The 15255-nt window shown below is 40.9% G+C and overlaps 1 protein-coding gene across 7 annotated transcripts in view; it reads left to right on the top strand.

Annotated features, from left to right (window-relative positions):
- LOC121309409 (protein unc-13 homolog B-like) overlaps positions 1–15255 on the top strand; it is a 211819-nt gene that overhangs the window by 41692 nt on the left and 154872 nt on the right. For all 7 annotated transcript variants that reach the window (XM_041243405.1, XM_041243469.1, XM_041243235.1 and 4 more), the window contains exon 2: positions 8959–8988. In XM_041243405.1, coding sequence (XP_041099339.1) covers positions 8959–8988 — 30 coding nt within the window. The remainder of the gene's footprint in view (positions 1–8958; positions 8989–15255) is intronic.

The raw sequence follows: 15255 nt of genomic DNA, 5'->3' as shown, positions 1-15255 counted from the left end.
TAAGTCACCAGTATTATAATATAGCCTAGTACCTTTTACATATCTTTTATCAACACCATCTGTATGCAATACCCACTGAATTCCTTTAAATCTAAATGTAAGTAATGGTTGGATTATAAATGGAGAGATTGATTGATTGATAGATTGAGGTAATGCATCTGAACAGTCACATGTCCGGCGGTGTAATGTTCATATAAGAAGTGTTCAGCTGGCCTTCCACAGTACTGCTTACCTTCATGGTTGGTGCAGGGAGCTACAGTAGTAAGACATCAATGATGTTTCTTTATGCTGGTACTGTGCTGTCTGTGGGAAATTCACATTTTGTAGCAGGGCAGGGGCAGTGTAGGGTAACTCTCTGGATCCACTAATGAGTGCATCCAATCAAAGTACAAGGAGCTTCTGGGTGAAGTAATCAAGGGCCAGGTGCCATCGAATCTGTTTGTTGGTAACAAATCTGTGAGCTTGGTTATGGACTGAACTGTGTTCATTCTTCCAGCCTAGTTGAATACACTGTTCTAGAATTTAAAGGTTATTTTGTGAAATGGCTTCCAGACATTCCTCTTTTTTTTTTTTTTTTTTTTTTTATACCTCCTGTTCCTAGTTTTTGGGCTATCTGTAAACTGTTGGGTTGCTGTAAAATGTAAAGCATTTCTGTTGTCATGGCCATGGTGCTTGTTTGGCCTTTTTTTCGTCATTTCTGAAATCCTTTTAGTCAACCAGTGTCTCAAAGCACTCTCTCTTTTTTTTTTTTTTATTTATGTGAATATACATTTCTTAAACTGAACTTTAAAAACTGTAACTGGGCCAAGTGTAATCAGTATATGTAATGGTAAGGTAGCAGATTGCTTGCTGCTGCCCCTGAAGCCACTGACACGGTTTCAGCACTGTGTGCAAGCACAGGACAGGAGATTTTTGTTTGAATGTCTGTCAGAAGAAAAAAAAAAAATGCAATCTCTTTTTTTATTTTAAACACTTTGAAATGTTAAACAGTGCCAGTTTCTTGACCAGTCTAGAAAACAAAAACAAAACTTTCTACTGCTCTGTTGCAGTTATGATTTCATCAAACTGTCAAAGTTTCCTTGCACTTCAGAAACACACTTCTTTCCTCTGTTAATGGGAGCTCACTTTGTAATGGTTTGGTTGAATTGTGGCTAAGCTCACACTGCATCACTCAAAGCACATTGTTGAGAGGAAACAGCTGTATCTTAACCAGTGTTGAAGGTGACTATGATTTAGGCCACTGCAGAACCTCTTGTTTTTCACAACGCATTACATGTGTCTGTTCTTTAATTCAATATTTATTTACTTTTACTTCATTCTCTGATTTTAGTTGGAGTACGTTATATATTGGGAAAACAACATACATTCATGTGACAGGATATTTCTTAGTAAACAGCATCAGTTCTAGCTGTTAGAATCATGCCATTCCCCCCCCCCCCCCCCCCCCCCCCCCCCCCCCCAAAAAAAAAAAAAACCCAAACAAAACCCCCACATCATCATTACCATTAACCCTAGCCAGCACAGAGAGAAACCAGGACCAGGAGATAGAGAGGTAGGAGACACTCCCTGACATACAGTGGTGAGTGCATGGAATGGGTTGTGTAGCCATGTTGTTGATGCTGATATCATTTTGGTTAAAGGTTGGAACAGAAACCCTGACTGTCAGCCTTCTGTTCAGAGCTGCTAAAATGAAGGGCATGAGGTGGATATGTTTGTCTTGCATCTTCTTAGAAATGCCCATCATGTTTGATTTAAAAAACTGAGTCAAGTGGAGGCAGCTGTCAAAAATTGATCGTAATCCTTCATCCAGATTGCAGTCTGCATTCTGATGTTTGTATCAAAGCGTCCACAGACTAGCGGCAAGTGGAGCCCAATCTGGCTGCCCAGTCAGTGAAGACAAATGCGGCTGTCAAGCACGCAATTCACTGGGGAGTTGTGTACCAGCCGAGCACAGTAGACTTTGATATCGGTGCTGATGATTGCTTATGGAAAGCCAGGAGTTTGTCTGTCGGCACTGTCATTGTTTTATGAACCCATATGCTAGGATGAATCATAAGTATTCAGGGTATAAAAAAACATTTTGTAATGCTGTCTCCTTGTTGGAGCCTCACTATGTGTCTTATCATAAACGCACAACAGTTGAAAATTAAATAGTGAAATTTTGGAAACCCTGCTTTCTTGTTGCAGCTATTGGCTGCGTCTTTTTAACTGAATAAATCTGGGTTTGTTTTTTCCTTGCGGTTTGATGAGCAATCCTGAACATTTTGTACAAATGTGGGATGAACACTATAGCCCATTTGAAAAATCACTAATCCGTTAATAAATTTAGCAGTTTTCCAGTGCATTTATTATGGTTTGTCATATTTTTTTTTATTTGCTTTGCCATGTGCATTTTGAGTAAAACAAACATTTTATAAACCCTTAAAACCAAACAGGTGACATGATATTAATGGGTCCAGAATCTTTCCAGGGTGACACGCGCAGCTAGATCAGATTTTAGAGCAGCGGGCAACATGCCCTGGAAGTTTTCTTGTAAACCACGCACCTCGCGACAGTGCAGATGAAAGATTTCGGATTCTCAAAGATTTCCAGGCCCTTGCTGAGTGGGAATCTCTAAAGTAGGTGATGCACTCCTGAGCGGGGCAGTCCGCTGCTGACACCTTGCAGAGAGCTCCTGTAGCAGGAGAGGTCTTTCACCAGGACCGGATTCTGCTACTGACAAGATGACACGCTCTCTTCAATAGAGCGACATGAGCACAAAGAAAACACTGAACCGCCTTTAACCACTTATAAGAGACTGGATTTAAGATGAAGAGGAGTGCTTTGTTTGGATCAGTACCAAACTCCAGGCTAAACCTTTTACTGGTCAGAACTTACCCTGCAGTTTTTAAAGCCTATGCAGCTCCAAATGTAACGGCCTCCCGTTCTGAGAAGTCTTATTTGTTCATTCTGAAATGCAGTTACAAGAGGACATCCAAACCTGAAAGCTGCATACTTTATTTATTTATTTATTTATTTATTTCTGTGTTTCAGTGCCAAACCAATGGCTGGAAACACGCACTAGCCCTGCAGCAGTCCTGGGTTTCAGAACTAAGTTCAGTTGAGTGCTATTTAAATACATCAGGAGCCAGGAGTTAGCTGTTAAATGAATTGTTTCTCCCATATGTAGTAGCTGCATGAACAGCTTCTATTAGTAAACCTGCAGACTGTGACTTATTCATGCTGCAGGGGTAGAAATAAAACTCCTATTGCATAGCAGTTTCACCCATTCCAGGTTTTACTACAACCTTGATTTAGTTTTATTAAACTCATAGTAAAACCAGGAAAGGATCAAACTGCTTTGCAATGGGTGTTTTATTTGCATCCCTGATGCTGTTATCAGTTCAGATACAGCTTTAGATATGGCACTTGATCATTTCAGTAATATGCTGTACCTAAACCAGGGAAGTTCTGGAATCTAGACTGGTTTCAAGCCCGGTAAACCCCCATAGATTACAGTAGCTCATGGTAAGTGACAGCACGGAGATCCTGTGGAGAAGAGTTCAGTAATATGGTCTAAGTGTAATTGACTGATTTTGAGAGGGGAAGCAGCTTTGTGCACATACTCACATGCTGTTTGTTTGGTATTATTATTATTAGTATTATTTTGAAGTCGGTGTGTTCAGCTGCTTTTCACCTACAATCACAAGCTGCTCCGCAGTTCTAGTTGCAGGCCTGCCATATTTATATTTACTTAAGCCCCTTTCACACTGGCATGCTTTACCCGGGTCAGAACCTACCCAGGTCAGGACCCAGTGTCATGCGGGTTGTCTACATGGTTTCACACTGCTTAAGCCCCTTTCACACTGGCATGCTCTACCCGGGTCAGGACATGGTGTCATGCGGGTCGTCTACATGATTTCACACTGTTTTTGATAAAGCAGGGTTGACCTGGGTGACAGACGCAAGTTCACAATGGGTGTATCAATGCCCCGGAAGCAGCTTGTTACGGACGTTTCCGTCCAGGCTTCTTTGGATTGAACCTTCGGCTCAAGTGGTGATTAGAGCAAATGATTCTTCATCCCGGCTGCAATCTGACTCACGGTGTGTCTCAAGCAACAAAAATAGGGCTAAACCGAATAAACAAACATTCCTTGCGGACGTGAAACCTTCATGCAGGCGTGGCTGTTTGTTATTTTGTCGGCTTTTGAACAGCCGTCATGCATTTTGTCTCACTCAGCCCGGGTCAAAGCATGTCGACCCACATCCTGAGGTGGGTGACTGGGACCCAAGTTAACCCGGGTACAACCCATTTACATGGCTTCACACTATGCAGGGTTGTGACCCGGGTAGATAAAACCCAGGCCTGGACAAGGGTAGAAGTGCCAGTGTGAAAGGGGCATAGACTAGATAAGTCAAAGTGTCTGTGTAGAAGGAAGCACACTTTCAAACCAGCAAGAAACAGATACAAAAAAAGAATGGAACTGCTCCTGGCTTCAACAAAGGTGTGTGTGTTCTCTCTCTCTCTCTCTCTCTCTCTCTCTCTCTCTTTCTCTGTCTCTCTCTCTCTCGGTAAAATGTATTATAAAGACAGGGTGTGTGTGTTTATCTTCTCAATGGTTATGTAACAGATTGTCAGGTCTCTTTTACCCTTCTGGCAATTCCCAATACTATCACATAGGTCACATCTCTGAGACTGCTGTAATGCATTTCAATATGTTATTTCCAATAAGAAACAGAAAGGGCATTTCAAAGTTATTATTATTTTATTGTTACGGCTGGTTTCACAGACCTCCTAAGCTGTTTGTGGTTTTTTTTAAAATACAACAATAAATCACATTTTAGAACATATTTGTTTTGGGTTCTTCAATAAGAACATAAGAAAGTTTACAAACGAGAGGAGGCCATTCGGCCCATCTTACTCGTTTTTGGTTGATAGTAGCTTCTTGATCCCAGAATATCATCAAGCAGCTTCTTGAAGGATCCCAGGGTGGCGGCTTCAATTTTGAATGCTTGAATCAGGTTGCCGTATAGTCTTCTTTGTTCAAGACTGAATAGATTCAGTTCTTTTAGCCTGTCTGCATATGACATGCCTTTTAAGCCTGGAATAATTCTGGTCACTCTTCTTTGCACCCTTTCTAGAGCAGCAATATCCTTTTTGTAACGAGGTGACCAGAACTGAAAACAAGATTCTAGATGAGGTCTTACTAATGCATTGTAAAGTTTTAACATTACTTCAGTTGATTTAAATTCAACACTTTTCAGTATATATCCAAGCATTTTGTTGGCCTTTTTGATAGCTTCCCCACATTATGTAGATGAAAACAGTTCTGAGTCAACATAAACTCTTAGATCTTTTTCATAGATTCCTGCTTCAATTTCAGTATCTCCCATATGATATTTGTAATGGACATTTTTATTGCCTGCGCGCAGTACGTTACACCTTTCTGTATTAAATGTCATTTGCTATGTGTCTGCCCAGTTCTGAATGATGTCATTTTGAATGATCTTTGCTGCTGCAATGGTGTTTGTCACTCCTCCTATTTTTGTGTCATCTGCAAATTTAACATGTTTCCTTACTATACCAGAATCATTAATGTAGATTAGGAAGAGCAGAGGACCTAATACTGATCACTGTGGTACACCACTGGTTACCACACTCCTAGGTTTCTCCTCTAATCAGTACTTTCTATTTTCTCCATGTTAACTATTCCCTATCTATGTGCATGCATTTCCTTGAATCCCTACTGCATTCAGTTTGAGAATTAATCTTTTGTGCGGGACTTTGTCAAAAGATTTCTAGAAATATAAATAAACCATGTCATATGCTTTGCAATTATCCACTGTCGATTTTTGTTTCATCCTCAAAAAAATCAAGCAGGTTAGTTAGACCCAATCTCCCTTTCCTAAAACCATGCTGCCTGTCTCCCAGGATACTGTTTCCATAGCGGTAATTTGCCATTTTGGATCTTATTACAGTTTCTGTAAGTTTCCATATAATAGACGTCAGGCTTATTGGTCTGTAGTTACCTCTCCCTTTTTGTGGATTGGATATACGTTTGCAATTTTCCAGTCTATCGGTACAACCCCTGTGTCAAGAGACTGCTGCATGATCTTGGTTAGCGGTTTGTAAATTACTTCTTTCATTTCTTTGAGTACTATTGGGAGGATCTCATCCGGCCCAGGGGATTTGTTTATTTTAGATCTCCTAGTCCCTTCAACACTTCTGCCTCTGTTATGCTAAAGTTATTTAAAACTGGATAGGAACAGGTTGACGTGGGGCATGTTGTCTGTATCCTCCTTTGTTAAAACTTGTGAAAAGTTATCATTTAATGTATTTGCTATTTTTTTCTCTTCCTTTGTGACATTGGTTTTCAAACTTTTTTTCTCATGACCCATTGGAGGCAACACACTTTAACCCTGCGACCCAAAACAATATCTTCTGACTAGTTTTCATAAAATCACAATAAAGCCTGCACAATAGATACATGCTTCACTTTAAGCAATAATTAAAATTAGACATTGACGTTGCTTGTATAATTTTTTTTTTTTTTAAATTCAGTTAAAAAAAAAAAAAAAAAAAAAGACGATCAGGTAAGGTTTACTTAGCTAATGTGACGGGTGGGCCTGCCTGCTGTTCATGATCTCACTCCAATCTGGATCTCAGGATGAAAGCGCTACTCGCAGGTCAGGTGCGCTGTTGAGTCGGTTTCTTTCTTTCGTTTCTAACCTTGTCAAAGTCGAAAATCCCAGTTTGCACATGTAGGTTGTTGTGAATGGCAGCAACAATAGAACACTAATCTTATTTAACAGTGGATATTCTTTGAAAACACTGATCCGAAACGATGACGAATGTAATGTCTTGTGGCGTGTTTTCAGTGTGCTATCACAGGTGAGTGGCAGCAACTTGTTTACTTGCTCAGGCATCAAGTTTAGCTCCATTATTGATTCAGGATTTTCGAAAGCAAAAGAATCTTTCACCCAAAGCTATTCTTTCAGATTTTCAAACCCCTCTGCAGGAAAGTAGCGACTAAAACTGTCAGACGGAGCAGCAAGATGTAACTGTAACACTTCTAATGTCATTCACTTTTTCTTCACCGATGCTGTTCTCATCAGTGTTGGGAACATGTAGTATCTGGGACGATTACTTCTGAATCGTGCTTGCCACAGTACTAACGAATTTTGGAATGCTTGTATTTGCTCCCAGTGTCGGAAAAGATCATTGCCTCTTCCTTGTAACTTCAAATTGAGTTTGTTTAAAATTGAGAGCATGTCAGCGAGATATGACAACTTTATTAACCAATTGGCATTGTCATTCAAATTTGCAAAGTTAGACTGTTTCTCTACCAGACAAAATGTGAATCTCATTCCTGAGTTCGTACACCCTTGTTAGTACTGTGCCCCTCGACAGCCACCGTACTTCAGTGTGAAACAGTAAATGAGTTCCGCTCCCATTTCTGAACATAACGCTTCAAAAAGCCTGCTGTTCAGCGAGCTTCCTTTAATGAAATTAACAACACGGCAAATCTTCTATAAAGTGATCTTGCCACACGTCCCTCACATAAACTAACAGTGTCGCACAATTTGAAACATCAGTACTCTCGTCAAGTTGGATAGCAAAATCCCCGGAAGACTGTAACCGAGTAATAAGCTGGGCTTCCAAATGCTCTGCAATGTCACATATTCACTAAGACATTGTGTTGTCACTGGGAGGAATGCTTCTCAGTTTTTCTGCACACTTGTCATCGAAAATTGTGGTTCTCTGACCTCTGTTTTAGTTATTCTGTCTTCCTTATTTGAAAAGACTAAGTCAGGGTATTGTCCTTGTTGTAGAATGTAGTCCATTGTTCAAGGAATGCTTCGGTGATGTCTTCCTGTGTGCTCCACGATTTGAGCCATGCAGTTAGGTGATTTATTTCCAGCTGTCTGTATGGTCCTTTGCAAGATGCCGACAGTATCCCAGAAAATACCACAGTTTCGGTCTTCTCATTGAACATCATGCAACCTTTTCAACCCTTATAAAAGTTTACCACAGTGTTTTTGCAGTTTTACCATGCTTTTCCCTGTGATTATACCACACATTTACCATGGTTTGCAATTGTGTGGTGTTGTTTTTTTTTTGTAAAGATGTATAGATGCTTTGCCATACCTTGCTATTATTAACAATGCTTACCCATGCCTTGCCATTCATGCACTATGCTTTATTACACTTTACTGTGGGGAATCTTTCAGAAGTGATTTTGCAACAAGCCTCAGAGATTCTGCTACTTTCTGAGAACTTTCAAGTTGTGGTTCGTTTCTGATGAGCGGCATTAACACGGTGCATGACTGAGGGCACACAAGTTGGATAGCAGTCATTTGTATATGCCTAGACTAGGAGACTTGTTAGATTTGCTTATACAGTAGTTTGCCATCAGAAAAACATGCCGTGATCTACTGTAGTCCTGTAAGTCTTTGAGATTCGCTGTCTAATGACCCCTGTGGGTCCTTAACGGAGAGTTGTGCTGACAAGGTGGTGGACATCCAACCTTCGTGCACGGTGTATTGTTTCACTCCACCCACAGCAGGTAAGAAACAGAGAATGCATTTGAAAGATCTTATTAAAGGGCAAAGCTTCTGAAACCTGTTGCATTATTAAAAGGGTTTGTGACGCTTCAGTGACAAGACAAGCTGGCTCATAGTGAGTACAGTCCTGTAAAAGGCAAGCGATTTTATAACTAAATTAAGTAGAACAAATAAAGAATGAAGACAGGCCCCTAGGTAACAGCTGTTTAGTGTTTTAAACAACTACAACAAACCTGTAACTCCTTATTTAAAGTATTTTATGCCTTATAGACATTAATGCTGAAGTCTTTTTAATTAATTAATATGTCCTGATAAGGGCTTGCAGTTAAAGTTTTCAGGTTAATGTGTTTTGTGTCAGTGTGAGTACTAACTGGCTGTTTTTTTTTTCTCTCTCCTTTTTTTTCTACACTTCAGTCAAAAAAGCCAAACTCCATGGACCCCCAGGTAAGCCTGAATTGATTTTTCTTTCTGTCTTTGCTGCTGTTTACTGTGAAGGTCTGTAGGTGTTGATGGAATCTCAGTTGTTATGACGTTTCTGGACAGCAGTTTGGAGACAGAGTTGTGGTAGAATAGATTTTAAAGCTGCAGCATCCCACAAGTATTTATTTATGTATTTATTTATTTAACTAAAACATATTTGACTTGACAGTTTGTTCATATTGCAACAGAAAGATGTTATGAATATGGATTTCATGCTTGGCGTCGTATTCTCCTAACTGGATTTTTGTTATCATGGTTCACGTTTACAGGAAGCTCTTTCAGTGCAGGAGCATGCGGTACAAACCCTTCTGAAATGTGTGTCAGCTCTTTTTATAACTGTATGGGACCCTAAGACTTTAAACGGATATAGTGTACTGCTGGCAGGGATATTGTAATTCATTTAATTGCCAACAAAGAACAAACACTCAATGTGTATTTCATGGTGTCCAGGTCTGTTTATCAGTGGTACAGCAATATCCACACACCTGAAACTGGTAAAACAAACACATGAACAAACACCCTGGCTCTAGAGCAGCACTGTATACCGATTAGCATCCATGTCCTTAGACTAAGCAGTGTAGCTCACGGTGCATCACATTGCAGCAAGGCCTCTGTATATCTAATTACTGTTTTTTGTTGTATTTCTGCTGTAGCTGCAATTGGCATGAACCTAGTTATTGTGAGCAGGGTCCTCTGTCGGCATTGCACCTTGGACCTCCGCAGTGTTAATATGTCATTCGTCTTTGAAATGCCTGAACTAGTTCATGATATTAAGTGCATGTCCTCAGTTTCTCTCTGTCCTGTGCTCACCAGGATGTCTTGGCAGCACTGCATGGGTACTGAATAGCTCAGGATTATTAAGGCTCTAATGGACCACATTATGCATCGCTCACCTTGAAGGGAGAATACATAAACTAAAGGATTCCTGCAGGGGTACGGTTGGTGCATCGCTCACCTCGAAGGGAGAATACATAAACTAAAGGATTCCTGCAGGGGTACGGTTGGTGCATCGCTCACCTCGAAGGGAGAATACATAAACTAAAGGATTCCTGCAGGATTCCTGTACTGTTGGTGTCTCTTGCATGTGAAAGAAGAGCAGTGCAATCCTGCCTGGGTCATTCCATGACAAATAACCCAGAAAAGTTGGATTTTAAACCATACCGTCTCTGGTTTTATACCAAACTTGGCTCTTAAGGTTGTGTCGGACAAACAATCTCACATTTACATTTTTCAACTGATCAGGTCAAGGGGTCAAAAGTTATAGAGAGGTTAAAATGTGGGTGATGGGTCACCCCCTTAACGTTCATCAGCCTTCTACTCAAAAACGGTTTGTGCTACAGACTTGAGAGGAGTCATTTTATTGGAAATTGAAAGGCAATTTCAAAATACATCTGAAAGAAAACAAAAGGAAGTTACAACTTCGTGTTTGACCTTTCACATTGCCAAGAAAAGGTCATTACCTCGGCTTTGTCTGTGCAAAATTTCAGACGGGTGTTATTTTTGGTTTGCTTTAAAAAAAAAAAAAACCCTCCCCCCCATTTCATGGAGCTGTTACTAGCACTGCTACCATAGTAATGAAGTATGGAAGATGTTAATCCAGGTTTTGCAGTCAGTCCAGAATATGAGAACTTGAGAATATGAGAATGTAGAGTATAATAGGTGCCACAAATTCAATCGAAACACCTCCCCAAGTGAAGGAGAAACTTCCCCACGTGAGGAAAATGCATTAATTCAGTGATGGTTGTGCTGCCCAATACAAAAAATAGTTCAATTTCATAAATCTGCCACCATCAACTGGACTGCAGCTTGGATGTAGAATGGAATTTTATTGCCACTTCACATGGCAAAGGCTCTTGTGATGGTTTTAGGGGAACACTCAAGTGAAAGACTGCAAAAACGAACTTGCAGCGTCCCAGTGATGGCCAGATTGTAATCCCTGAAGACATGTATTCATTCTGCAAAACTGCCTTCGACAGCATAATCATCTTTGTATCTGGAAAAGACATCATGGCCAGCGCTGAACTCTTAAAACATAGGTTCAGGTCCGCATTAACCATAAAAAGTCTGCATTAACCATAAAGGGCACTAAATGGCTTGATAGATTCATCCCCTTTTCCCCACTCGGCTTCAAGTCTTCCCTCTCTATAAGTGAATCAGAAACTGTAAATATCTCCTGGGCTGGCTCTGAATCCACAGCTCAGGAAGAAGATGCAGTTTTATATCAGAGAGGAAGTTTTGTTTCTGTCATCTGTGCAGATTCGTATTTGATGGGTCTGATTGAAAATGTCTCTGAGGAATCTGGGGACTTGTATATCCAATTAATCCACCCTGGTGGATCACTGGCCAGAGGAGGATGAATGCTGGGTACCCCATGGCAATGTTCTTTGCAGTGTTACATACCCTAGTCTCACTTCATCTTCCTCAAGACAATACAAGTTTCAGAAGCAAGATCTCAAAAATACCGAGAAACTTTGGAGAGAGAGAACGGGTTATTGACTGGTGTGACCTTTTTTTTCTTTTTCTTTTTCTTTTTTTTTTTTTTTTTTGCAAAAAAAGTAATTTTTCCCCTGGAATAAAATTTGTTTTCTGCCCACTGATGTTGTATTATTCATTTACTCATGTAATCTGATTCAAATTAAATGTTTGTAACCTGAAGATTATTCAGGTTTCTTGGATTATTTGTTTCGATCTGTCCCTAACAAACAGTGGGTTGTACACAGAGCCAGATTATCCTTTTGTGGTCCTGGCGCCAACAGATTTGTGGGCCCCTGTTGTTTCCCCCCGCAGTAGGGGGTCTGGGGGAGCACTGTAAGACTGGAGATTGACAGAGACGTTGTCTTTGACACGCCACACAGGCACGCAGGTTATATTTACAATATTTACAAGTTTGAGTTGCAGATGCGGGTGGCAATACTAGGATATATACAAAAAAAACTGTGGGTAAAAACAACTAACAAAAGCCAAAGCTGACCAAAACACCAGCTGTGCATTGCTCCCACTAAAAGAGAGACTTCATACTTTCTCACCCTTCACATTTCTCATATGAACTATCAGGATGGATTCCCCCCTGTGTTCCGGCAAATGGGGTGGATTTCAAAATGTTAGGGGGAATGGTAAACAAGGCCCTTCTGCATATAACAAACTTTTAAAACATATTTTCTGCTATTCAATTTACATCTTTAAACAGTTTGTGTGGCGTTTGGGAAGTTGTCCTGCCAGAATTGAGAAAAACATTATGCATTCTAAAATAGATACACAAATGTTAAATCTATGTGTACAGGTGAACTTATCAGAATTGTAATTTGTTTATTATTCTAAGTTGTCTTCATCAGAAAACCAATTTCGGATTCAGTCAGATATTTGTTTTCATTTCTGATGCATTAGTTTGGGGAAAACTTGACCTCATGTAAACATACTGAATGTAAAAAAGAAAATGCATAAAAAGAGTTCGAATGATGTTGTCCTTGATGTTGTCTTGATGAGTTAGAGTAATTTCCATCGTGATTTCAACACAGATTGGGGTCCATATCTACCCAGTGTTTTGGATGCCAGCATCGGCAGTCCACAAGGCAGCGCCGCAGGAGGGTGTATCGTTATTATGAATTGGCAGGGTGCTGTTTTGTGACTGTGGGGGGGAAAGAATTTCATCAGAAGCAGCATAATAAGAGCCACGTGTTCGTTAGAGCCATTGTCAGCGTGGGCCGGTGTATCAACGTTACAGCTCACTCGTTACTATCATCGGGAGTCCCTACATCAGTCGAAGCAGTGAGTGATGTGGCAGCGCTGTTAACCAAGTAAGGGCAGTTTTGCAGTAGTTGCAACAATTTAAGCTTTACGTTTGTGCTTCTGAGCACCACTTAAATGTTTTTTCATGATTTTGTGCAAATCACTTGTCGATGGTGATTCTTCACATGCTCTCACCCGTGCCTGCAGTGTGTACTCATGCGGGTACTGACAGTGACGCCATGCTCATGTAAATGACTGGTGCACGCAAGAAAAACATAAGCTATAAAGACAGAGTGCTTCTGTGATACTAAAGTATATTTAGGTCGTTATGGGCCCCTTCTGAGTGTGGGCCCTGCCCCATGATTAATCTGCTACTGGTAGTACAGTAGCCTCCCATCCTTCTATCAGATATTATGGTCATTTTTTAAAATTTAAAACAGCCAGGTGTGTGCGTGCGCTTCTAACACTAACTGCTGCTTTTTTGTACAGTTCGTATTTTGTTTTAGGGTCTTTTGTCTCTCATAGGTGACAGTTTGTTTTTCCTGCTTGAAGTATCAACTGTGTAACCTTGTAATTGTTAACGTAATACTGATGCACGAATGTTACTGATAGACTGTGTCATGCTGAGTGCTGTACGCTGTATATGTTACAGGGCTGAGGCTGGGTTAAACCGGCAACCGAGTGTCTTGACCACTGTGCAAAAGAGACGCACTTGTTTGCATTTGTGGTCTCTGAGCTTGTTTTTTTTAACCTCATTTCATTGACGGAGGTCAGAATCCATAACATAAGTGCACCACAAAACACTGCCTGTTACAGTTAGATTGAAAAGGTATGCAGAAAGGTGTGTCAAGCTGTTACCATGTGTGTGCGTAGCTGATTTCATTGCTTCCTACTTGCTGGGGTTCTTCTAGCTGAGATCTTGATGGAATCCTTGAATGAAGATGTGATGAACCCCCTGTGCATTATCCATTTTTCTTATTATAAAAGATAACCACTGATCACAATGACATGGTTTCTGTTCCAGCTGTGAATCCACATTGTCAGAGGGTATGTGTGGCACAGAGTGCTCGCACAGCCCTGCACCAGTCCTGGGCTGCCTTCAATTAAGGGCATTATTTAAATCGGGGATGAGAAGAAGGTTCCCTTTGCATAGCAGTTTGCTTCATTCCAGGTTTTACTATGAGTTTAATAAGACTCATCTGAGCTTGTTACCTATGCACTGTGGCTAATCAAGCTTGTATTAAACCCTGGACCGGGTGAATCTGCTGTGCAACAGGAGTCTCATTTCCATCCCTGTAAATGATCAGTAGCTGTGAGTCTGTGCTATCAGGTCCCTGTTAAGTAAACTGCTCTATCCCTATAGCTGCATAAACCGCTCCTAAAAGTAAACCTACAGACTCATGTGAGACTTCTCAGCAGCCCGACCTGAGGGATATAGTACAGGAGGGTGGACCTGCTTATTTCACATGTTATACTTTTACACATCTAGAAAATGCTGGTCGAATTTGAGCAAAACTTGCAAAGGGCCTTCTTCAGCTCTGTCTATCTGTCTTTCCGACCTGTCTTGCTGAATGTCATTTTACAGTTTTGCATATAGCTAGAGAACCATTTTGTCCGATTGCCAAGACTTGCTTGTTTGACACAACTTGTTAAGTGTTTTGGAATCTGGGAGTTCCAGTAAATAGATTACATTGTTGCATGGGCATGCGATGGATATACACCACAGTGATCAACGTTGTCATGTTACTGACGGCAGGCACGACTGCCACTGAGCACAGTTGTGCTTTCGGTTGGAGATCTTCATGGTTAATGCAGCCACTGTGTAGAGGGCAGGGCTGGTTACACAGACACCCACTACCAGGTCCCTTGTGAAGTCACTGAGATCATTCTGCTTTGCCAGGATTGTCACTGAACAGCTTATATGGATATTTATATATAGTGCGTGACATGACATGACATGACATGTCACGTGACCTCACTATTGTTTCTTTACATTCTCCAGTGCTATGTGTCAGACTTGTATTTTCTCCTCCTGGATGTGTTTAGCAGAAAGATGACGACTCGATCTAGAACATCTTTAAATAGACTCCCTGAGGGCAGTACATTCTTACCTGTCACAGCGGCTCTCCTCTTAACTACAGCTCTGAATGGAAGGGCTGGGTTATTGAACATCCCACTTGATTTGTCTGAACCTCCTTCCCTGATTCTTAATCATCCTCTTCCTCCAGCAGTGATTTACTGGCTGCGTCCCAGATCTTTGTCTGTGACGCTGTCCTCAGAGTGCTAGCCTCCTTCACACCTCTCGTTTGTTTTATAAGGGTGTGAATTATACAAGCCGTATTAAAATGGCTCAATACAGTGGGATGTCCTGAGTTACCGGTGTGTCCTACCTTGCCAAGTTCATACAGTGGGACATCCTGAGTTACCAGCGTGTCCTACCTTGCCAAGTTCATACAGTGGGACATTCTGAGTTACAGGTGTGTCCTGCCTTGCCAAGTTCATAGA

The sequence above is a fragment of the Polyodon spathula genome, chromosome 1, assembly GCF_017654505.1.
Source record: "Polyodon spathula isolate WHYD16114869_AA chromosome 1, ASM1765450v1, whole genome shotgun sequence".
NCBI classification, from domain to species: domain Eukaryota; kingdom Metazoa; phylum Chordata; class Actinopteri; order Acipenseriformes; family Polyodontidae; genus Polyodon; species Polyodon spathula.
This window is presented reverse-complemented; position numbering and strand designations above follow the sequence as displayed.